The 24,546-nt window shown below is 56.5% G+C and overlaps 8 protein-coding genes across 8 annotated transcripts; 3 read left to right on the top strand and 5 right to left on the bottom strand.

Annotated features, from left to right (window-relative positions):
- Positions 1-24: 24 nt before the first annotated feature.
- On the bottom strand, positions 25-725 carry BU26DRAFT_441556 (30S ribosomal protein S12; the record flags this gene model as incomplete). The annotated part of the gene is made up of 3 exons (XM_033824464.1): positions 25-90; positions 139-239; positions 362-725. 3 exons carry the CDS (start codon positions 723-725, stop codon positions 25-27), a joined length of 531 nt encoding a protein of 176 aa, XP_033676029.1.
- A 107-nt stretch (positions 726-832) lies between these two features.
- On the top strand, positions 833-2,337 carry BU26DRAFT_186255 (uncharacterized protein). Its single transcript, XM_033820459.1, has one exon. The coding sequence runs from the start codon at positions 1,126-1,128 to the stop codon at positions 2,038-2,040; it is 915 nt and encodes a 304-aa protein (XP_033676028.1). The 5' UTR covers positions 833-1,125; the 3' UTR covers positions 2,041-2,337.
- A 3,635-nt stretch (positions 2,338-5,972) lies between these two features.
- Positions 5,973-6,653, bottom strand: BU26DRAFT_186132 (uncharacterized protein). Its single transcript, XM_033820458.1, has one exon. The coding sequence runs from the start codon at positions 6,517-6,519 to the stop codon at positions 6,046-6,048; it is 474 nt and encodes a 157-aa protein (XP_033676027.1). The 5' UTR covers positions 6,520-6,653; the 3' UTR covers positions 5,973-6,045.
- Positions 6,654-6,806: 153 nt separating this feature from the next.
- Positions 6,807-7,211, top strand: BU26DRAFT_572258 (uncharacterized protein; the record flags this gene model as incomplete). The annotated part of the gene is made up of 3 exons (XM_033834229.1): positions 6,807-6,942; positions 7,001-7,066; positions 7,135-7,211. The coding sequence occupies 3 exons, from the start codon at positions 6,807-6,809 to the stop codon at positions 7,209-7,211; spliced, it is 279 nt and encodes a 92-aa protein (XP_033676026.1).
- Positions 7,212-7,747: 536 nt separating this feature from the next.
- On the bottom strand, positions 7,748-8,233 carry BU26DRAFT_441657 (thioredoxin; the record flags this gene model as incomplete). Its single annotated transcript, XM_033824467.1, has 3 exons — positions 7,748-7,949; positions 8,005-8,112; positions 8,202-8,233. 3 exons carry the CDS (start codon positions 8,231-8,233, stop codon positions 7,748-7,750), a joined length of 342 nt encoding a protein of 113 aa, XP_033676025.1.
- Positions 8,234-9,804: 1,571 nt separating this feature from the next.
- BU26DRAFT_572256 (uncharacterized protein) lies at positions 9,805-12,192 on the bottom strand (the record flags this gene model as incomplete). Its single annotated transcript, XM_033834228.1, has 1 exon — positions 9,805-12,192. One exon carries the CDS (start codon positions 12,190-12,192, stop codon positions 9,805-9,807), a length of 2,388 nt encoding a protein of 795 aa, XP_033676024.1.
- Positions 12,193-15,113: 2,921 nt separating this feature from the next.
- BU26DRAFT_496959 (kinetochore protein nuf2) lies at positions 15,114-16,880 on the top strand (the record flags this gene model as incomplete). The annotated part of the gene is made up of 4 exons (XM_033826273.1): positions 15,114-15,203; positions 15,254-15,517; positions 15,604-16,518; positions 16,580-16,880. The coding sequence occupies 4 exons, from the start codon at positions 15,114-15,116 to the stop codon at positions 16,691-16,693; spliced, it is 1,383 nt and encodes a 460-aa protein (XP_033676023.1). The 3' UTR covers positions 16,694-16,880.
- A 651-nt stretch (positions 16,881-17,531) lies between these two features.
- BU26DRAFT_572254 (uncharacterized protein) lies at positions 17,532-24,409 on the bottom strand (the record flags this gene model as incomplete). Its single annotated transcript, XM_033834227.1, has 4 exons — positions 17,532-20,560; positions 20,689-21,137; positions 21,693-23,995; positions 24,050-24,409. 4 exons carry the CDS (start codon positions 24,407-24,409, stop codon positions 17,532-17,534), a joined length of 6,141 nt encoding a protein of 2,046 aa, XP_033676022.1.
- Positions 24,410-24,546: the final 137 nt, after the last annotated feature.

Here is a 24,546-nt window from a genome sequence, read left to right as displayed (position 1 = left end):
TTACACATTCATGCAGAGATTCGGTTATGCGGCCTTGGGTTTCTTGGTCCCGTACTTCGATCTTGATGTGATACGATTGCCAACACCTCCCTCCAGCTTGTTAGCGAAAGTTGTTGTAGGAGGAGGAAGGCAGTATACCAGATCCAACGCCCCTCTTACTAAGTGGTACTTCACACCCGGGCAATCCTGCGCTCTGCCTCCTCGAACCATGACGACCGAGTGCTGCTGCACATTGTGACCTGAAGAAGTCCCGTCAGCTTTCACGCTCTCGGGCCTATGATCCTCCAAAGTGTAGAGCACACAATGAAGTGCAGCAACTCTACGCCCTCCGCAAAGCTGCCCCGGACTCATCTATACGCACCTTCACCCGGAATATACGCAGTAACAACCTTCCCACTACTCAACCTCACCCTTGCAATCTTCCTCTCCCCAGAATTCGGCTTCTTAGGCTTCGTCGTGCCCACCTTCAAGCACACGCCCTTCATCTCCGGTCTATTCGTCAGCGCTGGCGAGCGCAGCTTCCGCACCCTCTGCTGTGATCGTCCGTTCCGCAGTACTTGTATCAGCGTGCATTTGTGCGCTCGCGAGGCGGGTATGGGGCGGACAGGAAGGGCCGAGGTCGCATTCTGAAGGGCGGTTGCGGGGCCAATCGGCCGGCAGGGAATTATGGGCGTGCGATAGAGGAGGGAAGGCCGTACGAGGCGTCGCAGGAAGGTAAGAGGCATGTTCGCGATGGTGTCGTGGATGAGCTTTCGCGAATCCGAAAAGTTCGGCATGCGCTTGTTCGATGGCTTGGCGTTGGTCTGTGCACACTACTCACACCTCGAGCAGCCATCCGAGGTCCTAGCGATACGTAACCCTTCAATACAATAGAGAAACTCTGAGCAGCACTTCATTACTTCTGCCTACCTTGGTTCTTGGCCCCCTCGACCAAGAACTCGACACAACGCGTCCCTTTCAGGCATCCGTCATATCGGACAAAGTTTCCTATCCAACGCCAATTTGATACTGGCTCACTTCCTTCTTGTTTACGCGTCATTAAAGGCAGCAGCTTAATAGAAGTCTTCTCACTCTGTCTGCCTCCCTTCATCCTTTCAACCCTTCACTGCTCTCTTCCAATCCACCATGCTCCGTCCGCACCCCCCAATCCAACCCTCCCTCCTCCTCCGCCTCCCCCGAGAAATCCGCGACATCATATATTCCTCATGCCTTAACTTCCCCCAACCAATCCCCCTCCTAAACCCCCAAGCTCCCGCCCTCATACCCCACCTCTTTCCACACCCGACCCTCGCAGCCGAAGCCCTCGAAGCCCTCTACAAAACCAGTACCTTCATCCTCTCCCTGCGGCTCTACCCCTCGCTCAACCTGCTCAACCGTTGGGGCCCTTACCCGCATCTGACCCAGCACATCCGACACCTGATCGTCGACTGCATCGAAGGCTCGTCCAGCATCCCCGACTTCGCCACATACGAAGAAACCTACGGCGCCTCCAGCATCGAGCGGCGCCTCTGGACCTCGCTGCTCGCGCTCCCGCGCCTCGAAAGCCTCGCCGTCAACATGCAAAAAGCCCACGACGGCTGCCTCTTCACGCTGGACTTCGCGCCCGTGCTGTTCCACCTGCGCGCCCTGCGGCCCGGGCTCAGCATCCGGTTTAGCATCTCCTTCGACGAGATGCTGCAGCGCGCTTGGGACGATCCGTACTGGCAGACCTTCCACGCGTCGTCCGTCCGCTGCTACTCTGCGCCGTATCAGAAAATGGGATATGCGGATGTGAGTTGCTTGGTTGCGCCGCCGAGCGAGGAGGATCGGAGGTATGTGCAGATGTATCTAGGCGATAGGAAGATGCCGAGGGGGAGGAGCGCGCGGCAGGGCTTGTTGGATGAGGGGCCCGCCCAGAGGAGGGCGTTGGCGGGTTGTTATGCGGTGAGGGATCCGCCGCTATTGAGGGTCTTGATGGCGGAGCATTATGAGGTGTATATGCGGTGTGCGGAGGCACGGAAGACGGGAAGGGAAGGCCTGGTGGAACAGCTGGGCAGATGAGGTTGTTGATGGGAGGAAAGGAGCGCAGTGCTTTGCGGAAAAAGAGTTCAGTCGAGCAGTCTACGATGGACTAATCCCTCTACCCACCCGTCCATCAACTCCAAGCTAAACAGAACGCTCCACATGCCCATCTTTACCATCCCAATCCCGTCCCTTTCTCCATATAACAAAGCGAGAACTTTTAAACCCCTGCGCCAGACACACCCATCATCCCACAAATCTCTTCCTTCCAATCCAATCCAATCCAATGCAATCCAGTATTACAAAGCAATCCACCAGCTCCCAGGGTTATGCTCCGGGCCCCTCGGAGGAACAGGCACCAAAATGGGCGCTGGAGGCTCGGCGACTGGAACAACCTGTGCCCTCTCCGACCAACCCCTAACCGTGGACGCTGGCAGCGGCGACGAAATCTGCCTCTCGTTCGACGTTGACGTCAGCAGATTCGGCCTTACACCGGAGAATTCGCCCCTCCCCACATGCGCCAAATGTGCGCTGTACTCCCAATGCTGCGCGACATAAGCAAGCTTGCCCGCATTCAGCAGCTTAACCTCCGGCTCGCAGCGGGCGTCACACTCCGCGTTCTCCTCTCTCGTGCTATTGATGTTCGGTGGGAGGTAGCAGGCGTCGCAGCTCTCCGCATCCAGCGTCGGCGCATCGAGATACAGACTGCTGTTCGCGAGGGCGGGGATGATGGGGCCATCGATGCGCTCCTTGAAGTAGTAGACCTGGTCGCCGCTGACGTGGAAGTAGTTTGCCGCGCCGGTCTTGAAGAGGTCGAGGACGGAGGGCGGGAGGATGGAGGCGACAGGCTGCCATTGTTGGATGCGTGCAGGTGCGGGTGAGCAGGGGTGAGTGTTGATGTAGTACTTGCTGTCGGAGCCGTTAGTGATGATTTTGACGCTGTTCTGGAGGGCGACTTCGTCGCTGCCAGTTTCGCAGGGATAGGTCATGGTGGGCATTGGGGTCGGGACGGATGCCGTGGGAAGGGAGGATGAGGAGGGTTTGAATGTGTATATGGTGCTTCGAGAGGGTATGGGCTTGATGGATCCACTCGGAAGCGTAGTGCTCCCGCTCTCACTGACGGAAGGTACGAAGCTAGAAGGACGTAGATAGCTCATAGTGATGACGGTAGTCATCGTCGTGGTTCTTCCCTTCGCCAATGTGGGCTTAGATCTCGAAGGAGTAGGCTTCGGGCCAACCTGGGTTTCGATAACAGTCATCGTGGTGGTCCTTCCGCTCCCTATGGCCGGCGAAGAACTGGATTCGCTCACAGGCGACCATGATGCCATGGAAGTCAGCGATGAGCTGTCCGCACTAACTGGCGGCCATGTTACCATTGAGGGCGATGAAGAGGCAGGCTCGCTGACCGGTAGCCAAGGCACCATGTGAGTGGTAGACGAGTCCATAGGCGGCCATGGTACCATCCGCGTCGTAGAGGAGCTCACAGGTGGACGTGGCCACATTACCTCGCTCGACGCAGAACTACTCTCCTGCGGATGAAGCACACCACTCATCAACGCCATAGAGCTACCCCCTCCGCTGGCTGTAGAAGTACCATGAGGCTGAACCCTGGTAACCGTCGCAACAACCTTCGTAGTCGTTATCGGCTTGCCAGGGGAAATGCTCCTGTGCGGACGAAGCATAGTGACTGTAGCTTTGACAACCGTGGTCGTCCGTCCAATGAGAGAAGGAGAGGCGGCCTGGGGTGAGGAAATGCTTGTGATGGGCGCAGATGCGCTTTGCTGTTGACGAATTGCCGAGGAATTGCTCTGGAAATGCACCCTAGTCGATGTTGATGAATTCCTGTGCCCGCTGGCTGAAGCGGAATTCGCAAGGTGTGGGCCAGAGGAGGCTGACACAAGAGGAAGCAGCAAGTGCGGAGTGCCATTGACGTCCGTAGGCGCAGGAGTGGGTGTGGTACCGTTCCGCCAGGGGTAGTGCCCAAAAGTAGACGTGCGGTTACGACCCGAAGGACTCAACGCCGAATGGCTGCTCGAATGACCAGACGCCGATGAATTACCCGTCTTAGCACCCGAGTGTGTCGAATTATGCGGAACTGGCTCGGACAGGGACGGCACCCCAGTCCCGGTAACCACAGTATGCACCGCCGAGCCATGAACTGTGTGATTGCCGCTCGGCGTCACCTGCGTCGGCCGTGCGAGGCTGGAAGAATTCCGCGACGAGGCATTCTGAACAGGGCCGAGCTTGGTCCCGCTCACTGCTAGAACCGTTGCCGTGTGCCTGAAATCCGAGCCATGAACTGTACGATTACCACTCAGCGCCATCATCGTCGGGCGTGCATGGTTGGAAGAATTCTGCGACGAGGCATGCCAAAAAGGACTGAACTTAGTCTTAATCGGCGCTGGAACTGTTGCCGTGCGCAGGCCTGCCGCCATAGCATTAGAACCGTGAACTGTGTGATTGCCACTCAGCATCACCGTCGTCGAAGTAGAGCCGTTCTTGACCTCAGCACTGCTCAGCACTACTGGTTGCGTTGGCCGTGCAAGAGTCGTTGAGTGCGGCTGGCTAGAGGACGGAGACGCGCTATCACTGGATGACGCGCCCAGAGGACGGACAATCGTTGCTGGCAAGTGCGTAGAAGCCGGTGCTGTCTGGTTACCGGCGCTAGTAGAACGCGGGCCTTCCGGCGCATAGTCGTTTGCCCTCACCACCTGAGAGTTGACCAGTGGTGCAACCTTAGTGCCAGTCTCGCTCGGCACTTGGCCGCTCTCTGGAACTGGGCTGCCCGTGCCTAGATGGCTGGTAGATGCGATGTAGGTGTTCGAGCTTGTCGTGTACGTAGGGGGAAATTTGATGCTCGGAGCAGCGGACTGAGACGAGTTCCGTAGCGCAGAGCTGATCGAAGCATCGACAGACGCAGATGCAGAAGCAGAAGCAGAAGCAGATATCTCCAATGCCGCATCAGTCGACGGTCCTCCTCCCTCAGCGATCCCCGCGAGAAAACCCTCAGGCGTCGTGGACCACGGCTGTGCTACGCCACTGGAATTCCACCCGGAATGCCGAATCTTAACAGCCCCAACAACGCGGCCATTCGGCACCCCCTCCATGAGCTGATTCTTGCGATAGCAATCGCCCCAGCCGCGCTCTCCAGGCTTGAAGGCCACAGCGACGCAGCCCTCAGCCAAGTCGCACTGCGCGAGGCACTGAAAGAGATTCCTCGCCACGGGAGGCTGCTCGTCGAAGTCGCCGCCGTAGTGGTCGATGCCGCATTCGATGCGGTACCCGTCGAAGGCGTGGTTGTGAAGCTGGGGGCAGGAATCGTTGTAAGGGACCGCGACGGGTGTGAATTTTGCGGGTACAGGGCTGCTCTGGACTGGGCCGGAGGGCTCCTTTGATATCGATGAAGATGCATTGGGCGTGGGAGAGGGTGCTAGATCATAGGTGTTAGCAGTTATGAAGTTGGTAGAGACCATCCGATGAACCTACATGAGATTGAACTAGCCGCCACCGGCCCCGAACCAAGTGGATTCTCCGGGCTCGCAGTCTCGAACGGGATATGCCAAGCCACATCAGCAAGCCTATTCACGGTGGGGACGGCTTGCAGCGTATCCGCAGTAGTAGTAATATTCGCTGTTTCCCAAGCAGTCAGTACCTCAGTGCCTCCATAAAAATACTGCAATCAACCTCAACTGCTTCAGGATACCTCCAAACACCACGGGCAGCACTTACAGTCTGGCTTCGAAAGCGCAGCAACGAAGCCACAGAGGCCAGCGGCGATGGGCACGATGGCCAATTGAGTCCCTCTCATTTCGACGTCCTCGCTTCTCACGCGTATCCTATCCTATGCGCGGTATCAATTGGCTATGTGTGCGTTGCCCAAAGAAACGAGTGGCGATAAAGAGTGACTGACTAGATGAGCTGAAGGAAGGTGCCAGCTAGCTGTTCGCTGCAAACGTATGTCCAAGAGGGAAGCAAGCACCACAGTGAAGACGCGCCGAAGACTGGGGGAAGGGCGGCGACGACAGCACGCCTGAGCAATTCGTCTCAGTGGGGGTTTCCATCGACGCCATGGACGAGATGAAGGCCCGAACGTATTTTGCTCGCATTGCGTCTCATGGTGCATTGGGAGCTGGCTGGGATAATTGTACGGTTTTGATTCAGGAAAGGACCTAGGGTGTGTCCCCTCTGCTCTCTGATAAGGAGAAAAAGGTACTTAGCGCGGCGTAGGATTTGCAAACCCTCGGAAATTCCCACGCTATAGCATGAGGCGAAATGGCGTTCAAAACATCTGTTGGTGTTGAACCATTCGAATCGGCTTGGGAGTCGCGTGGGGGGAAAGCCCACCCCTGAAATCGAGCTACAGCCAATATTTTGAACCGCAGGAGCTTCGGGCCGCCGCACGTTGTGGACTTTCGATTGTTGAACGGGGTCGGCCGTTAAGAGCGTTTCTGTACCGGTGGTCGAGGAGGGGCCGATACCGTTAGTAGCTTTGCCGGCATCCACAGACGGGGGAAACATTTACCTCGCGATGACGGTACAGCACCGCCCATTGGTAGCAGTGAGCACAATAGCCATCTCTACGCGAGATGGTGCCCTCCTGAGATTCGAATATGCTCAAAAGCGCAAAGCTTAATCCGCCTAGGGGTATATAAGCAAGCGTCCGGGGCGTCTCCTTCTCTTCTTCATCTATCCCACACCAACACTCTCAGAACACACACACACTCAGCACACACAACCAACGAGCACACTGCCTTCAAGCCTTCCACACCTTCTCCTGCACTCCACCTCAGACGACAGCAAGCACCATGTCCTCCCCACACGAAACCAGCACCACCACGAGCGGCAGCAACAGTTCAAGCCCCGCATCCTCTTCGCAGCCCTCTCCCTCAAGCTCGAGGCCAGGCTCCATCTCATTCTCAGAACCCGCAAACCCATCTCCAAGTAAGCGAGAATCAATTTTGCACCCTAGTGAGGCTCGACCAGCTAACAGCCCGGCCAGGCATTCCAAAAGGAAAGACGACGAAGTGGTTGGTTGGGCTGAAGACCGGGAAGAACAAGGAACCAGGTAAGCCAAGAGCATTCGCTTCCAAAGCGATTGAGGGGGGCATGAATAAACTAATTTTGTCGGAACAGAGAAATGGCTGTTCACGGTTGAGAGGAGGCCCAGAGCCGAGAAGCGACCCAGCCTTCGCACGGCGACCTCGTACTGATGACCGCAAATACTGGCGGACGAAGAGATGGATGAGTGCCAAGAAGAAATGAATAATGAATCCGTTCAATAGGCGTAATAATTAGTTGCTTGGAATTGAATCGTGTAATCGTCTCTTGTGTTGAGGGTTGGGTACGCCCGATCTGATTGTTAACTATCCGTGGTTTGAACCACTCGCTTCCGCGTCCAGTCGAAATTCCAGCCTTCGGAAATTCTCGCTGTGCTTTTGGGTGCCGATAGTCCTTTGCGATGATGTGCTGAGGTTCGAGCCGGCTGACTGGGAGAGACCCCGAGCATTTGTAATCTGCTATCACGTGCGTCAACTAAGCAAACCAGCAGAGGGAGAGGGCGAAGTTTGGGATGCTAAGAGATAGCAGATCATTTCATTGCAACCGATATCGTGGGTAATGCCGTCAAAAGCTCGTCCGATTCCGCGCACCCATCCGCCCATATGAAGACATGCCAGATACCCAAAGTATCTTCACGACAGGATCCGATGCTCTTGTGCGAAAGGAGTTCCTCTATCCGTTTCCTAGCTTATGCGGAAGCCTCTGGAATATTGGCCTTGATGGCAGCCTCGAGGGCCTTGGGGTTCGCGCCGACAACCTCGGCAACCTTCTCGCCATTCTTGAAGAGGAGGAAGGTGGGCATGGCACGGATGCCTAGTTCTTGCGCAACATCGGGGACCTCGTCGACATCGAGCTTGTAGAAGCGCGCCGTAGGGTAGGCATCGGAGAACCTAGGGAGCTGTCAGCCCAGCGCTTTCTGCGGGGCGACTGCACTTAAAAACTCACTTTACGACCTGAGGCGCAATGACCTTGCAAGGCCCGCACCAGGTAGCGAGGCAGTCAAGGACGAGCAGCTTGTCCTTGTCCTCCAGCGCCTTATCGAAGTCGGACTTCCTGCAAAATCACCCAAGTCAGCGCCGCCGTTCACAGAGACAATGACGTCTTCTTCAGCCTCAGAACTGCGGATATAAGGGCGCACTCACGAAGTCAAGTTGTGTATGCCTTCCTTGCCCATTGCGCGAGTGTTGGAGAAGAATTTGGGGGTAAGAAGCGGTCGGTATAGGTTCGAGTTCGCAGTTAGGCTGATGGTAGCTGTTCGCAAGCGTGCAGTTGTGAGTAGAGTTCTCCGAAACGTTGACGTCGACGTCGCAAACATGATATATATATGGAATGACTGATTCCAAAGATGGCGCGCGATAGAATGACCCAGACACCAGCCGTCTTCGCGCGATGACAATTCAGTGGCAGAATGATGCGCTTAGTTTGGGGGAGGAAACTCGGCAAAGACACGGAAGTCCCTGCGCGAGGCGCAGAGATGCCGAAGGCCGGGGCGCGGGAGCAAGCACAGCAGAGAAAGGGCAACTTACGAGATTCTGAGGTTGAGCGTGTAGTATTTGGAAGAGATAGCAAGCAGAGGCGTCGAGGTAGGTCTTCTGTTGATGATAAATCGCGAGGTGGGCTTGATTACACCGGGGAATGGGTTGCTGTGGTGGCTGCATCTCGATGACGTGCTGCCCGAACTTGCCCAACAAAGGAGGTGCGGCTTGGTGGGGTCTTTCCTCGGCGGCAACGGCAACTTCGCTGCACTCTGCGCGCCTTCACCGGCCATATTATTGATCCTTTCTTGCGGAGGAATCACGCTGGGCGGATACATTGCCCTTCTGCAGCAATGCCCGCAACCGACATCCGCAGCGCTTAGCCTTGACCTGTGACTGGCATCCATCCCTCTGTCGCTCCCTCATAGCCCTTTGCCCCGCCGCAGACTCGGCCCCTGTCAGCCGGAGAAACGACTATCCCACGCCGACGACCACACCATGCATGCCAGCTCGTGAAATCCTGAATGGTACGATGTATGCAGCCCACCGTGGACCCGAGGAGCAGCTTCAAGTGTTGTTGGAAGCCATCAATACAGCTGTTTTGAAACTACAGATTCAGCCTAAAGAGGTATATGGGCTGATGGCCGCACTGGACGGGCGTGCGGCATGCCATCTATCGCAATATCCATTCCCTTTTCGGAAACCAAATACCGCCAGGCGTAAGGGCCACCGCCTCGCTGTCCGTCCAATGCCAGAAAGAAGAAAATAACCGCGCTTCAAGCCAGGCCTGCGGAGCCCGAGTCCGCGGTCCGATTCCGTCTATGTCCATGTCCATGCCAGATCCCCGAAACCATGATTTTTGAGAAAAGGAAGGATATTAGAAAACGCTGTGTCCTCAGCTGCTATACAGTACAGACTCTGGTATAATCCCAAAACAAAGACAAACTGCAACGCTAGATCCGCTCCGCCCGAACGCCTCCCTATGTTCTCGCTAGGACATGTGTGCTTGCAACCATGGAGCACAACCAAGAGCAAACTCGTCGAGCAGGGGTGTGAAATTTCGAGGACGGTAGAAGAGACCCAAGAACCGCAATGTTTGCCAATCCAGAAAATCGATCAAGTAACAAGCAAGGAAATATTCAAACGAACGACTAGGGTGAGGTATGCGTTCCGTAAGGACTGACAGATACAAAGGAAATGCAAATGAGTGGTGCGGTCTGGCAAACATGCGTGGTTCTAGGGTTCTCTGCGTCGTCCTCGTAAAGATCAATCACTCCTGTACTGGCGGGTTACTCTGTGAATGGGAAGATGTGCTCGCTCGTTTCTGGATTTCCAGAAGCTTGGCTGATCCGGCACTAAGGTGGCGTACGTGACGCTTTCCAAGATCGACACTCCTTGCTCGCTGCACCATGACGGGCTCGCTTTCGGATGTTGGGGACTCTCCTTCTGCGGGTTCGCTGGCGGTCCCGGAAGGTTCCTCGAGCGAGAGCTTATCGTTTTGGTAATAACTCAACAACGCTTCTGTTGACTTGACACGGGCCTGGCGATGCACGATGGTGGGTTGACGTCCGACGGTGTGCTGGACCAATTCCTCCTCTTCGGAGGACTTTCTCGTAGGCGGCGGTGGCTCATCGTCATCAGACTCGGGAGCGACATCCAATGCTGCCATTGCGGTGCTGCTTGCCTTTCTCGCTAACATGTCAGCTGACCTCCGTCGCTCGTCCGGCTGCGGCGTTAGCCTTTTAAAGTACTCGTCATCCGGTATGCCCAATTCCTCGTATGAGGCGTTGAACTCTTCGTTCCGTTTGGCAGCGGAGGACGAGCCAACGCTTGAGCGCAGGTACGATTTGTTCGACCTGCGCTTCAATGGTTTGCCGGAGAGCCAAGATCCTTCAGAGTCAACAGACGCAAGCGATTGGGACATCAGACCAGCATTCGGCATCGCTGGGCTGACTGGAGAGTCTGTTCGAGCTTCTTCCCCGGGGCTATTACTGTCAACGCGAAGATCGGCTGGTGCCTGGCTCCGTCGTCGAGCTGCAATAGCACTGCCTGACGTAACTTCTGGTGACTGTACCCGGGAGTCTGGTGGAGAGAGCGGAAACTCCGGCAGGTCCTCTCTGAATTTCGACATGGTGCGGCGGGGGACGCTGGAAGGACGTTTGATTGGAATAGGTGGCGTGTGTGTTGTGGCGACCAAATGGGCAGGGAGTGGCTGACGGGACATGGACTCGCGCGACGTATTGGAGAACGAGGCCTCTGATGCTGATGGCGTTGTACGTCCCCGATCCTGAGATCTGCGCTTTCCGCGCCGAAAGAAAGAGGCAAACATGCCAATGCGCTTGCCCTCTGAGCTGCGGCGTCGACCAGGACCCCACTTGGACGTTGCGGCCGTGTCGGTGGTTTCCACGGCGTGGAGGGAGCCGCTTGCTGTGGCATCGTGGACGGGCTCGGATTCGACGGGCGTATCGTGAGCAATCTTTTCTGAGAGAAGTTCTGGCATCTCCGAAACATTCGACGGTCCGCGGGTATGAACGGGCCCGGAGACGCTGCCTCGAGAATAGTGGACGGCTCGGGCATCCGAGACAACGGGTTCTTCGATAGGGCTCTCTAGGGGAGTGGGCAACGGGCTGGTCTCCTCCGGCTTCGGAGCCAGCATAGTCGTGTCCAGAGTCTGTGGCCGCTGGGGCGTCGATGGGCGAACATCCTCCATGGGCGTGGGCGTCGGCGTGGGCAGTTCCTTGTCGATACCAAGACCAATCGCTCCTCGTGCCTCTCTGCGGGGAGTCGCAGGCGTGCCAGTAGGCCCTGCCTCCATAGATACTTGCTTCTCTGCGCGACGTTCTAGCCGGCGTCGAAGGCGCTCGTCCTCGGCTTTTCGCTTCTTCTCCCTGCGCCGCTTGTCCCTCTCCAGTATTTCTCTGAGTGCTCCGGCATCGAGGGTGTCTGCTAGGTCGGCTATCCTGCTCGTTCGCTTGTCGTGCAGATCGGACGCCGTTCTGCGATCTCTTTGCGACTCGTGTTTGCTCTTGTGTGATGTGGGTGATGTGTCGATACCGCCATAGTAGTATTGCGTGCCCACGGAGCATCGTATCGTGGGTCGTGGCGAGAACATGTCCAGAGCGCTCACCCGGAACGCACGCGGATCGGAGCTGCCCGACATGGACGAATGGATCGATTCCTCGAGCGGCAGCGAGATGTTGGAGGTGGGACGTTCGAAGCGGTGATTGAGACCGCCCTTGACCTTCTTGCTGTCTCGCCGTAGCATGCTCCCAGAGTTGCCGGCCGGCCGCTTCTGGGGCAGTGGCATGCTCATGGCTCTGATTTCCTCCTCGCGAATGTGATCATGCTCCCTCTTCTGTTTCTTGCTGGACTTGCGCCGAACAAGCGCCGATTCGGTGGCGGGCTTACGCAGGGACTGGGGCCGTTGGAGTTTTCCCCGCTCCCGCGCAGTAGGGAGGCTCGAATGCGAGCCTGCCTGGAAATTGTACGGGATGGCGTGCTGCTGCGAGATGGGGCGCAGGTGCGGGCTCTGCTCGAGACGCTTCTGGTGCGGGAGGGCGGTGATGTCTTCGGCGCTGGAGCGCGGGAGGCCCTGCTCTGTGGCAGCGGGGGCGGCGGGCGGCGGCAGCGTGGGCGAGCTCTTTTCGACGTCGCGCATGGGGGACGAGCTCGTCCGTCTCCGACGACTGCTACGTCGGCTGGCGCGGCTGGTGCTCCTGCCCAGGGGATCCAGGCGCGCAATATCGTGAGTCCGTTTCCTTTCTGCGACAGCGGCGGATCGACTAGCGGTCTTCCCGCCTCGCCGCCCAAACGGCCACATCGGCATTGATGCGGGCGGCCGTCAGCGCGTTGGGCGGGAGGCACGTTGGGTCGGGCGCGCGGCGGGCAGACGCAAACGCAGACGCAAACGTGACTGCGCGAGCGCGGGCGCGGGCGCGGGCGCGGAGCGTGTCGAGAGCGGGTGCTGCTAGCTGGTGTCGCGGCAACGGCAGTACGTCTGCATTGTGGGCGGCAGGGCGGCGGCGGGGCGTCTGACCAAGCGCGGGTCGTCGAGGTGGAGCACAGTGTGAGAGAAGGATCGGGGAGCGTGGGCGGCGGGCGCGCGGTGTGTGTTGTGGGAGTTGTGGGAGTTGGGAGGGATGGGCCTCAGGAGGGCATGCGTGCTGTGATGTAAGGAGGGCCGGCGACGCTTGGTACCCGCGACGCAGGAATCGCTGCGATCACGCCCTCGCCCTCTGGCTGCCCTTGGGACGGCGTCCCGCGCCACGGGCCCGCGCCCAAAATACACCCTTTTCCTTTTGCTCGGGGAATTGCCTGGCCCGTTGCCGTGGCCAGTCCCGTGCGCACATGCGATTCTGCACGCCCTGGCCCAGCAGCTGGCTGTACACGCGCTGCATGAGACACCTCACCGCGACATGGGCAATGGCAATCGCCTTCTGTTCGCCATGTGCGCGCCAGAACGTGCATCCGCATTCCACGGGCCCCTCATGGCAGATCGCAGCGCGACGTCAAACCGCCCAGTTTTCGAGCCCGCGCCAGCCCCTCGACGATCGGTGACGTTCGGGGCGGTGGTGGCGAGCCCTTCCAACGCTACCCGCACACGCCCCCGTCGCCTAGGCACGCCTGTGGCTGCCGACGCGCGAATCCGGGCTGTCCTGGCCGCGCTGCCTCATCACTGCGGACGGCAAATCATCTCCTAAAGGCGGAAGGTTCCTGTCAGCGGCGAACGGCCTCTCATCTCTCGACCAGCCCTCTCAGCCGGTCGTCCAGGCATGATCGGCTCCTCCGCGCACGAGGACCACCGATGCTTGCGCTTGCAGACAATGGTCGCAGCTTTTGCCGGCCGTCGAACGCCAGCATGCCGCCACGCGGAATTGTCCTGCACCTGTCTGCGGAAATCAATATTGCGTCCGCGGGACGTGGAGCCACGTTAGCGGCCAACGGTGAACGCTAGGACAGGTGCACGGAAGACTTCCATCTCGTCCAATCGAACCGCAACCGTCCTGCATCTGGTGAGCTGCATCGTGCTGCCGTCGATAACGCTCTCCAGCTCACCACCGGACATCCACTCAGGTACCCGGCTCTCCAGCATGCACCCCACGGTCGCTGACAAGTCCTGGAGGGCTCTGAGTGGTCCTAGGAGATGCGCTTATCATCTCCCCAGACGAAGTGGCTACGCTCCAGCTGTCGACGACAGCACTGACGCGGAGAGACGCCTGCGTACCATTACTTTTCGTACGTCTTTGCATCCAATCATCGGACGTCTCGCAAATCTTAAGCTGTGCAACTTTCAACATGGACAGCGGAGGTCTTGTGTGCAGTCTGCCGTGCTTTCCGTCCGGTTGACACTGGAGTGCAGCATTCTGGCAGGGTGAGATACTATCTCACCAAGACTCTAACTTTGAAGAACCTTGACAATCCTCTCCTGCGAGTGCTGGCTGAAGATGTTCTAGATCTCGTACCCTGGATCAGAGTGTTTCAGTGAGAGACTGTTTCGCTTGCGCCCGGCTCGTCACGCAAGCATCAGCACCCGTCGGGGAATATGTGCAGCAAAAATAGATCCCTGTTCCATTCGCCCTCGGTACACAGAATGTTCAGGAGCTCAAATACTAATCCTCTTCGCCGCCGGTTGCAACTACTCATCTTCTATAACTATGACAGTCTCGCGTTTCTTCTAACCGACTACTACACCGCCAGGCAGCAGAGCGTTCTTCAGCCGAGTGTCTTCAGCGCCTTGAACGTCGCAAACGTGAAGTTGAACTAAGCGGAATGTAAGCGATTGACGTGGAGAATTGCGCGGAGCTCCATCGTTGTACTGCCTGGAGACGTGTTGGTCTGGGGCACAGCGGTTAAGGGGCACTCACAGAGCAGCCGCTACAGCGACGGTTGGCGAGAAGACGGCAGCTATTACGTGCGCTCAACTTCATTGGCTGCTTGTGGATGGTAACGCCCATTGGGTAACGGCTTATTTTCGCAGTCCTACGGTGGACTGTACACATCAAGGCTTGACTCGGTGAATTCTCGACCTGAGAGTGATGTTCTATGGGGATGGCCAGGAAGGACAGAACTGATGCTCGTCCTGGCCCACCTGGTTTACACAGTATATGGCAGAGGAGACGCACCACTGCCATCAGCATCTCTTAGATCCAAGGGCCTTGCTTCTTCGAAAAAGGGTTACTTGCCGCACTTTCAAAATGTCTGCTCATTTCGCCTTCTCTGTAGATACCTTACACAGTCATTCCTCGTCTGCGTTCAGCATAGCGATATGCATCTCATACAGGTGACGGATGTCTAGCGATTGCTTTTAAGCGAAATCAACTCATCATAACCCGTTGAAGCCACAGAACTCGCGCGGAAGCATTTCACCATCGATGAAAGCACATAGTGCATTCGACAGCGGAGGCACCTGGGCATGTGGTGCGTGATATGCGCTAGTACCATTTCGGTTAGCGGCTCTTCGTACCTGCCTCGCAACCGAGCTTCCTGTAAACAAACAAGAGCCTCAACACCGCATCGTCAGAACGCCCCTTCCACCTCAACATATCGATTGAGATTCGCAAGCAGTAATCGCCCAACAACATGTCGTACAACCCGCGCATGAGCATGGCGCGCAACACGTCCTACAATCAGCGCGCCCCCGCCGTAGAGTCCGACGCCTTCATGACACTGGTATGCGCTCAACTCTGACCCGCCTGCTCTCCCGTTCTGACTTCTCGCAGCCCGACGTCGAAATCGCAGGATGCATCACCGACATTGGCATCAACTTCACCGTCGCGGACCTCCAGAAACCCAACCCCCAGATCATCCAGAAGGTCTTCGAGTGGCTGGCCGAGCTGCTGATGAACACGACGCGCGACGTCGTTGCGCCTGCCATGAGGGCCGCGGCGGACGACGTGGGCGGCCCAGAGGCAGAGAGGCTCTTCACGAGCGACACACGGGATCTGATGGGCTTCTTTGTAATACTGAGGAAGCTCCTGCGCGAGGTAGTGAGTTTCATTATAGCTTCTGGTTGCATTGGCCGAAATGCATTCGTGGAGGAAAAGCAGAATCCCGGCTGACAAGCGCACAGTGCGGAATCCACGACTTCACCTTCCAGGACCTCTATAAGCCGACGCATCCGCGCCTCGTCAAGATCTTCTCCTACATGATCAACTTCATCCGTTTCCGCGAGGCGCAGACCGAAGTCATCGACGAGCACTTCAACAAAGCGCAGCGCACGAAGCTGCGGATCGAGCAGCTCTACGACGAAAAGCAGACTAAGGAGATGCAACTCCTAGACCTCGAGCGCAACCGCGCCGCGACCCAGAAGGTCATGAAAGAGAAGGAAAAGCGCAACGGCGAGCTAAAAACGCGGCTGCTCGAGCTGCAGCAGGCTCAAAAGGCCGTGCAGGAGAAACTGGACCGCGCGAAAGAGGAGCAAAACAGGCTCAAGGCGCTGCTGCAGCAGAAGGTGGAGAACAAGGAGAACGTGAGCCGAGAGGTCTTGAAGTTGAAACCGTACACCCAGCAGAGCCCCACCGCGCTGGAAGACTCCCTGCGCGATCTCAACGACCGGTTGACCGGCGACAAGACCCAAATCGAGACTCTCGATCGCCGCGCACGCGCTCTGCAGACATCGACCGATTCGTTCAACGTCGTGGCGGCCGATGTCACTTCTTGCACGCGTCTGCTCACCGATGTTCAAGCCGATCTCACCAAAGAGGAGGAGGAGCTAGCGAAGGCAGCGCGGCATAGAGACGCACTTGCAGACCGCAGCAACAACGTCCGGGATGTCGAGAGACAGGAGAGGCTCCTGCAGAAGCAGCTCGGCAACGTCAACGCGCGGACAGGGAAGCTGAAAACCAAGGCTGACGAAGAGGCTGAGCGCGCCCGTAAGAGGATGGAAGAGCTGCGGGAGACGCACGCTAAGCTGGCCGAGGAGCGGGGTGAGAAGGGCCGCGAGATGGAGAGGCGGAGGGTGCGCATCGAACAGACGGAGAAGAAGGTATGTCCCCATAATGATAGCTGTGTGTGAGCGACGCAGAAGACTAACTAACCGGGAATAGATGGCTGAGCTCAAAGACAGCATCGAGAACGAGGTGCACGCTGCGCATGACGAGTACATCAAGATGGAGAGCCATATCAAGCTGTACATCACCGAGATGGAGCAGAGTATCTAGGCAAACTATGCGCGCTATATCCGAGTCCCTACTCTGTCCGAAGGGCGCTCTGAACTATGGTGTGGAGATGAGATGATGACGGTGTTTTTTGGGGGGTCGTCGAGGCACTTCAAGCGATGATTACCGGGTTCCCAGACAGATAGATAGATATCTCATCGTATGCTAAATGCATGTCTCCTTATTCTCCCTCATCTTTTCCCCTGCTCGCATCACACGTCTTACTACCGTGTTAAGATATGCTACTCTGCTCTCCTTCCCACACAAGAATCTCAGTCAAACAAACCTCACAGTCAAACAAACCTCACAGCTTAACTTGCACATACACATGCATTCTGGTGAAAAGCCAAAAGAAGTATTTCAATTAAAACCCACGCACCAGAAAAGCTGCTTCACTAAAATCGCACCGAATCTCCGTTAGGCGGCTCCCCCACCGCACTGAACAGCTCACTACTAAAGCTAATCGTCTAGTAAGGAGAAAAGCAGCACCGTGGCTGTAGCTGCGATGTCTACGCTATTCGCTGGCACTGTTCTCAACCCAAGTAGGGGAGATCAAAGCGCGGACTACTCCGGCTAGGACAGCAAGCAGGACCGCCGTCATTAGAGAATAGCAGAAACAAGGCGAGAAAACGGAAGGAGGAAAAGAAACGGAATCGCACAAAGAGTTATTAAACATCCGCGCTGGCAACACCATTGAAGCGTGAAATTATAACAGCGGCATGCCTTCACCCCTCGACGAAAAGTATATCCGTCCAGGGTGAAGCACACACCTTGCCGCAACGAAAAGAAGAAACCGAAGCATCCCCGGTCGACCATCGCCCGTGAACTTCTCACACCACGCTCAAGCCATCTTCCCCTTGCCCTTGCCACTGCCAGTCCCACTGCTCGGGCTAGGACTCAAAGGCGGAAATTCATCCCTCTCCGCCTCCTTTCTGCTCTGCTCCTCAGCAAGACTGAGCTGCAGCGCGAACTCCAGATCCGACATCTCGCCTTCCCTGCTAGACCCCGACGCTGCATTGGCTTTCGACCTAGTTGGGCTGGTCTTTGATTTCGGCGGCGTCTTCTTGCCCTTGGCATATTTGATAGGGATATCGAAGCCTGGAGCGGGCGAGCCAGAGCCATACATGCCTGACGCAGGGCTGTCTTGAAGAGAAAGGCGGATCGCTTCAGCGATGTCGACATCAAACTCTTGGTCGTCGACAGCAGGCGAAGAAGATTGGCCGCGGATGCTAGGCTCGGGCGTGACGGTATCGCTGCTCACAGCACTGCTACTCTTGCTTTCCCTTCGTCGTGCTTGATCCAGCTCATGAGACTCCTGAGAAAGCATAGTGGCATAAGCCAAAGCTTCTTCCTCGCTTCCTAAGAGATCAACCCCAAATCGTCCTGCCATGCGTTCTGCCACGCGATATCGTTCTTGCTTCTCGCGCTCAAGTTCGTGCTTTTCGTTGGCAATGTAGTCCTTGAGATTCACGCGAGCAGTGCTGAATCGCTCACCGGCATTGTTGCTCCCACGTTCTGAACGACGTAGTCGGCGCTTGCTGCTCTTATACTGGTCTGCACCTGAGGAGCTGTAGCTCCAGAAGCGAATTTGGTTTCCGAGAGACACTGCGCCGCGCAGCACGGTCGGGTCTGGATCGAGACAGATGGCTCCAGCAGCGAACATATTGATACCCACGCCTAGTGCAGAAGCTTGAGCTTGCACAAGCCGTCTACGAGCGCGGGACGAGAAGCGCGAGTTCAAGGTTCGTATTGGCTTCATGTCGGACGCCAGAGGGTCCCACGCCTGCACAAGGCCATCGTTCCCACCTATCACAAGATGCAATGCTGTCAAAGCAATGCAAGATATTTCAGGGGATTCCGTATAGATAATCCGGACCGGATCAATGTTGTTGCCGAATTCGGCGCTGCGTGAGACCGGAGCACGAATATCCCACAAAAGAACTATTCCAGTGCTCGTTCCGGCAGCTACGAAACGCGCGCGTTGGCCGGGAATGTCCGCGGGAGATGCAGGCTGGCTAGCAACAGACATTGGTGAAGCGTATGGTGACGATGCTGTGGAAGCAGTTGAAAAGCCAAGCGCCGGGTCTTCAGACATCGTCAGAGTGGCAAACGTAGAACGATCCAGCGCAGTTGTGGTAAGCTGAACGAGCTTGAGCCCACCGAATGTGAGCGTGGAGCATCGCCATTCTTCGACGAGGTTCTCCCTCTCGGGAGAACTGGCGGAAGACATGTATGACGAGCTTCGAGCGCGCTGAGTAGTCTTGCGGTAAGGCAAATCAGGAGTAGCTGTGCCGGAACCGCCAAAGAGAGAAGACTGCTGAAGAATCTGAGGAGTTCCTGCGCGTGTCGAGATAACGCTATTCTTGACGTTCTCGCTCATCTTCCATCGAGTGTACCGCGTGATCTTGGCGACATCGCCTTCCTCAAAGCCACGGTCGAATACCACCATTGCCTCCCCAGCGTAATTACCGTCGTCGCCGGCAAAGTCAACCTCAAGGCGCCTTCTCATGTCCCATCCAAGGCAAGACTTGCGGAAGTCCTTCGGCTGCTTCCATAGGAACTTCTGAATCTCCCTGGTCTCGGCTAAGACCTGCTCTTTGCTCAAGCACATACCGTCCCATGACTGTCGTGGCGAATAGCTTCCGTCAGTCTCGACATCGTTATACGGATCGGGTCGCGCCGTTCGTCTACTCGGTTCGACAAGGTTCCAGTAGACACTCCGTCCAGTAAGCCACGCGAGATACTCCGTGTATTCGTTAATATGACCCTTTGGCGCTTGACTGCGGGTCGGAAACTTGGTGAGGTAAAACACTTCACCAAGGGCGTTCAAAGCGACAGCCCAGATGCGATTCTGGGCTTGCCTCTTAAGAGAATAGTTCTCGTCGACTGTTATGGCGACAATGGGCACACCAGGGCTAAGGACCCAGCGAGCAGTAAGCTCGCCACGCTGCAATCGGACCCCACGCAAGCCATCAGTGCCGAGGCTACAGGATGAGACTACGCCAGCTGCAGAACCCATGAGGAGTCCAATGAGACCTTCAGAAAGCGAAGGAATGGCGTTGGACTTTGCAGCCCACACGCAGCAGATGGCGCCGCCGTCAATGCCAAGCTTGGGAATGCCGGCTTCGAGCATCGAGAAGTCCGTAGGTTCGGCAACGAAGCGACCACGCTGCTCATCGGTGGCGCGATAATAGCATGAGCCCTCGGAACTGCCTTGGCCGTACACCATCCCATATGGCACGGAAACGTCCATGACATTAGGGCATCCCACTACCTCGCCGGGACCCAATCCCCATTCGGCTGTTCCAGGAAAGCGTTCGGAGAATTGGGCGTAGAAATTAGGGTCGCTTTGACCCCATGGATCTACCTTGCCGGTGGTGGGATCGCTCGCAGTCGCCATACCGACATCATCAGCCCCGTGGATCAGCCGGGGCACCCGCTTGTTCAGACCCAATCCGAATGTTGCATGGATGTGATTTATAGTCGTGAATGTTTGAGCATTATACATGGTGACAGGCGCATTAGTCTGCGTTTGTCCGGATCGCGCTGCAGTAGAGGATTGGACCTGGACGGGCTTCCCTCTGGTAAAGGAGCGCAAAAGCCTAGTTCGGAGAATATATTCGCTTCGCCAGGATGCCAGCGCAGTAAGCCTCGTAAACGACCGCTTCTCTGAGCGAACCGTATCCCCTGCGTCATCAATAGCGAGCCGAACCCCCTTGTCAACAAGAGCCTCGGGTCCGGGAAAATAGCGGTTGAAGGCTGCGCGCCAGGCGTGCGGCGTGGTGACTAGGCCACTGAAGCGTTTGGAGACGAGCGAGACGGCCGCAAGATCGTTCGGGGACAAGTGGGAGAGAGCGTGGGTCAGGACTTCTGGGAGGACGTCAGCAAATGATAACTAGTGACCACAATTTGCGAGAGCCAAAGAAACCCCTAGGGCTATATCCTCAGAGAAACCAACACTTTCTCATGGGGTTCCCCAAAACACGAATTCGACTCACCATTCGGTAGCTTGGCAATCGAGCAGCTCTTGTCATCGGGCTTCCGGTTCGATTTGACAACCTCAAAAGCCGGCCCTTCAGATCTCTTCCGGGCAGATTGAACCAAAGAGTTCTCATATTCTGCAATCCTATTCTTCGGCGACGGCGAACCGGGACTCAGTCGCGAGGCTCCACCCGTATCGCGCTCGCGGCTGCCCGTACGTGTCCCCTCGCGTCCGGAGACGCTCGGGGGCGACGGCTCTCTCCGCTCCTCATGGTGGCGAGGGAGTAGAGAGGCCGGCTGATCATCATCGTGGAGTCCATGCTGGAGGGAGGAAGAGTTCTCGGGGGCAATTTGTTGGGCTGAAACGTTTTGGGATTCGTTTGAGGGCTCTGGTTGCATAAAAAGTTGGGGACGTCGAGTGGGTGTTCGCAGTTGACCGAGCTCGTAAGTGCTGCTCAGTCGTGATCTGTGGGCTTTGCACGCTGTTGGAGGTCGTTGAGTGGTGTTGTTGTTGGGAGAGTAAGGGTCGCGAGTTTTAGATGGACCTTTGCCAAGACCACGTAAGCGATATGACGATAGCCACTTTGGGTATTGCAGGGGCTGCTCCAACGTTTGCTAGCGGGTGAAAATAGAATTACCAGCAAAGGACGTTTGATATTTCCAAAGAGCTAAAGCAACACCGCTAGCGGTGGAAGTACATTCTGAGCAGCTAGTCATACAATGCGGCGTATCCGGAAGCCGCGAGATGTGAAATGAGGCAGACGTCACAGCACAGCACACATTATACAGTTATGAACATTTCTGTAAGCTGAAGTACCTGGGCATGTACGAGACCGACGATACATCTATTCCCGATGATCATGGTACATAAAGTCTTGAGTAAGCCACCACATTTGTCCGACAGCAGACACACGTAGTGTAGTTCTTCGATGCCAGTCCAACCCGGCAGTCATCACACAATGATAGACAGCCACATGGCCAAACTAGCACAGTGCGAGGGCTCAGCTGACACACGACGCACTGTGGCCCTTCCGAACCCATGCCTTCAGCGCCAGTATCCCAGGTGCCGGCGGTGCTGGTGCCTTGCGCTCCTGAGGCGTTGCGGCGGTTGAGGATAAAGTCCTCTAGAAGTTGCTCTTCCTCTTCTGGCGTCATGTGTACGCTGTCTGGGAAACCGTCCATCCGGTAGCGCGAGGTAGTCAGGATCTTGGCCTCATCACGCTCGAGGACCTTCCGGTACTGCGACCGCGTCAGGACGCCTGGGCTCTGGAGATGGCGAGCTAGCAATTTGGCTTCTTCTTTGTCCTCATTGGTCTTTGGATCGAGAAGATGAGATAGGCGGGCCAGATCGACCATGTTTTCAGGCACTGGTGTAGACTCTCGGCTGCGTTGGTATGTATTCCGGGTTGGTGTGCGTTGGCCATCTCCCATATCTGACCACTCATCGTTATCAGTGCTCGTGGCAAACGACACCACGCTTGCCGTGTCGTCGTCCTGGAAAGGAACGTAATCGCCGCTGGTGTCTACATCGCCCCATTTGCCGCCACCTTTCCACCAATTGTAAAGGTATTCGGTAAGATGCTCTTCAGAATCTTGGTGACTAGTGTTCTCACGATTACTGTTCCTGCGTAGCCTTTCTCTTGCAAACGCTTCGACATCAAAGGTGTTATCAGGGCGGACGCGAGTCTGCTCGTCAATGAGAAGCCACGGCTCCGACGCTGTCCAGCTTCGAGCATTGGCAGACGCGGAGTCAGGAACATGCGGCTTCTCGTTTGCGCGAGGTCCGGCAAGACGAACCAGCCATCGCGGATTGTAAGTGATCCGTATCTTTTGCAGCAACGCCATTATCAGCCTGGCTTGGATAGCCACCAGCAGCTTAGAGATCCCTTTCAGGAATTGGTAAGTCAAAGTCCAGCGACCGCGGCGCTGTTGAAGACCAATGCCGCTGTCTCGTCCGACAGCTCGAGAAGCATCCGAAGCCGGATTTGTCCCTCTAGTCTTTCGTTCGCGCGCATAGCCGGATGCAGAAAGCGGAGTCGGCACATCAGCGTTGAGCCTATCGGTGACCTCAACTCCTTCGGCTAACAGATCTCCGCGCAGCTCAGACGGAATGCTAGCCAGATTCTGCCGGAACCTCCTTCGGCGTGCGAGGATGTCTTGGAGCTTCTTCTTCTCCAGCCAAGTCATAGAATGCACATTGATTCGGGTCCCTTCGTTGAGGTAAACCGCCTCGCTCGCCGCCGTCAGAACCGTAAACCCGATTTTGAGGATAGCAGTGTAGAAGTCCTCATTCCAGTTGATGGTCAACGGAGTGATTGCCGATAAGTGGATATTGGCGTGAAGATTCGCATACGCAACGGCGCATCGTTCTCTCCATGAAAGACTGCTGGGTTGGCCGGGTGGAGGGGACAGAACCGTAAAGCCAAAGGCGAGGAGATATATGAGTCCGCAAGCTGCTATACCCACGAGAATAAGAAGGTGGGGGATGAAGCCCACGATGCAGACAGTGGGAAACCTAAGAATGCCCACTTGCTGTTCAGGTTCGGTCGCCATAGTAGCAAATCGGTAGAAACTCCATGCAAAGGTAGACATGTACGCGAGCCCCCATATGCCCGTCGTGACCAGTCGGAATTTGGACCGGTGACCAGTAATGGCAAGGAAATTACTTGTGAAATGACTGAAGCTTGATATCAATGATATCAATAGAACTTCGGTGGGTACGTTTGCGAAAGCCGATAAGGTTGCCCGACCGACGGCAAGCGATGTACCATCAGGTGTGAAGACAGACCTCGGCTTGTAGAAGCGGATCGAATCGAGTGTTATGGGCCGGGTTACGACTGCCTCAGCTTCCGCAAAGGCAAGTGAGTGCTCGAAGATGGTCATGCCAACCTCCTGAATCGGCTGACGTCCCTGCAAGGCACAAGAGAGGGTCTCTACGAACTGGCCAAAGCCAAGCGAGATAAAGAGGGGCCAGAGCAGCGCGAGAGACCCCGCTGGTCGTGGTGCGCTGGGATCCATAGGAAACATCCTCACCGCCCTGCAGGAGTCTTCCAGGTCTTCCCAGAAAAGTAGGGCTGAGCTAGCTCGCCATAGGAAGCCGCCTTCTCCGCCGAAATCCGTGTCCAGCTGTCTTCCTGGGGCCCCGTATTGCATTTCGGACCAGTTCGGCGATGTCTGGCACCGAATGGCTTGGAGGACGGTGTGTATCCGATAGAGGAAGAGGATCATCGGGGCTAGGTACAGGGCGATGCGCAGGTATACGCGGTCGAAAGAGAGCGGTACTCGGCTGGAGGCATAGAAGTGGGTGCGGTTCAGCAGGATTGCCTACGGGGCCATAATTAGTCTAGCAATAGGGCGTATGCACGATGTTGGTCTCACGATTGTGAACGTGGCAATCGCCCATTTCGAGGTGATGTAGCTAAAGAACGAGCCCACGTTCTTCAGCGCCTGGAAGACGCCCATGTCGTCCTGATTGCCCGCAGCCGAACTGGCTGCCGCCACAAAGGATTCCTGGACGAACTTGCCCGAAGTCGTAGCGGCGGTCGCGTTGGTGAGATTGGCTGCGGTCGGTTCGGCTATGATGCTGCCTCCGGACCGGATCTTGCCAAAGACGCTGTCAATGTGTTCTCCCAAAGCGCCGGCCTTGGAAAGAAGACGGGGAACGGCCAAGAGGAGGTCCGCCGGGGACGGCAAGAAGGAAGTCACGTTGGCGAGCGACGAATAATGCGTCTGTTCCATAGCGGGCGCAGAAACTTGGTATCCACTCTCAGGCACGCGACGGTCGGGTTTGCGGTGGAGGCAGCCGGAATGAGGTCATAGTTGGTGTCTATTGAGTTTGATGCATAGCTGCTCCACTGTCGTGAGGCTACAGCCAG

The sequence above is a fragment of the Trematosphaeria pertusa genome (assembly GCF_010094035.1).
Source record: "Trematosphaeria pertusa strain CBS 122368 unplaced genomic scaffold BU26scaffold_26, whole genome shotgun sequence".
NCBI lineage: Eukaryota > Fungi > Ascomycota > Dothideomycetes > Pleosporales > Trematosphaeriaceae > Trematosphaeria > Trematosphaeria pertusa.
Note: the sequence above shows the minus strand (reverse complement) of the source record. Positions and strands in the feature narration are given on the sequence as shown.

Bases quoted from the DNA above. Each gene is read 5' to 3' on its own strand.
- BU26DRAFT_186132 (XM_033820458.1), bottom strand. From the start codon at position 6,519: ATGTTTCCCCCGTCTGTGGATGCCGGCAAAGCTACTAACGGTATCGGC.
- BU26DRAFT_186255 (XM_033820459.1), top strand. From the start codon at position 1,126: ATGCTCCGTCCGCACCCCCCAATCCAACCCTCCCTCCTCCTCCGCCTC.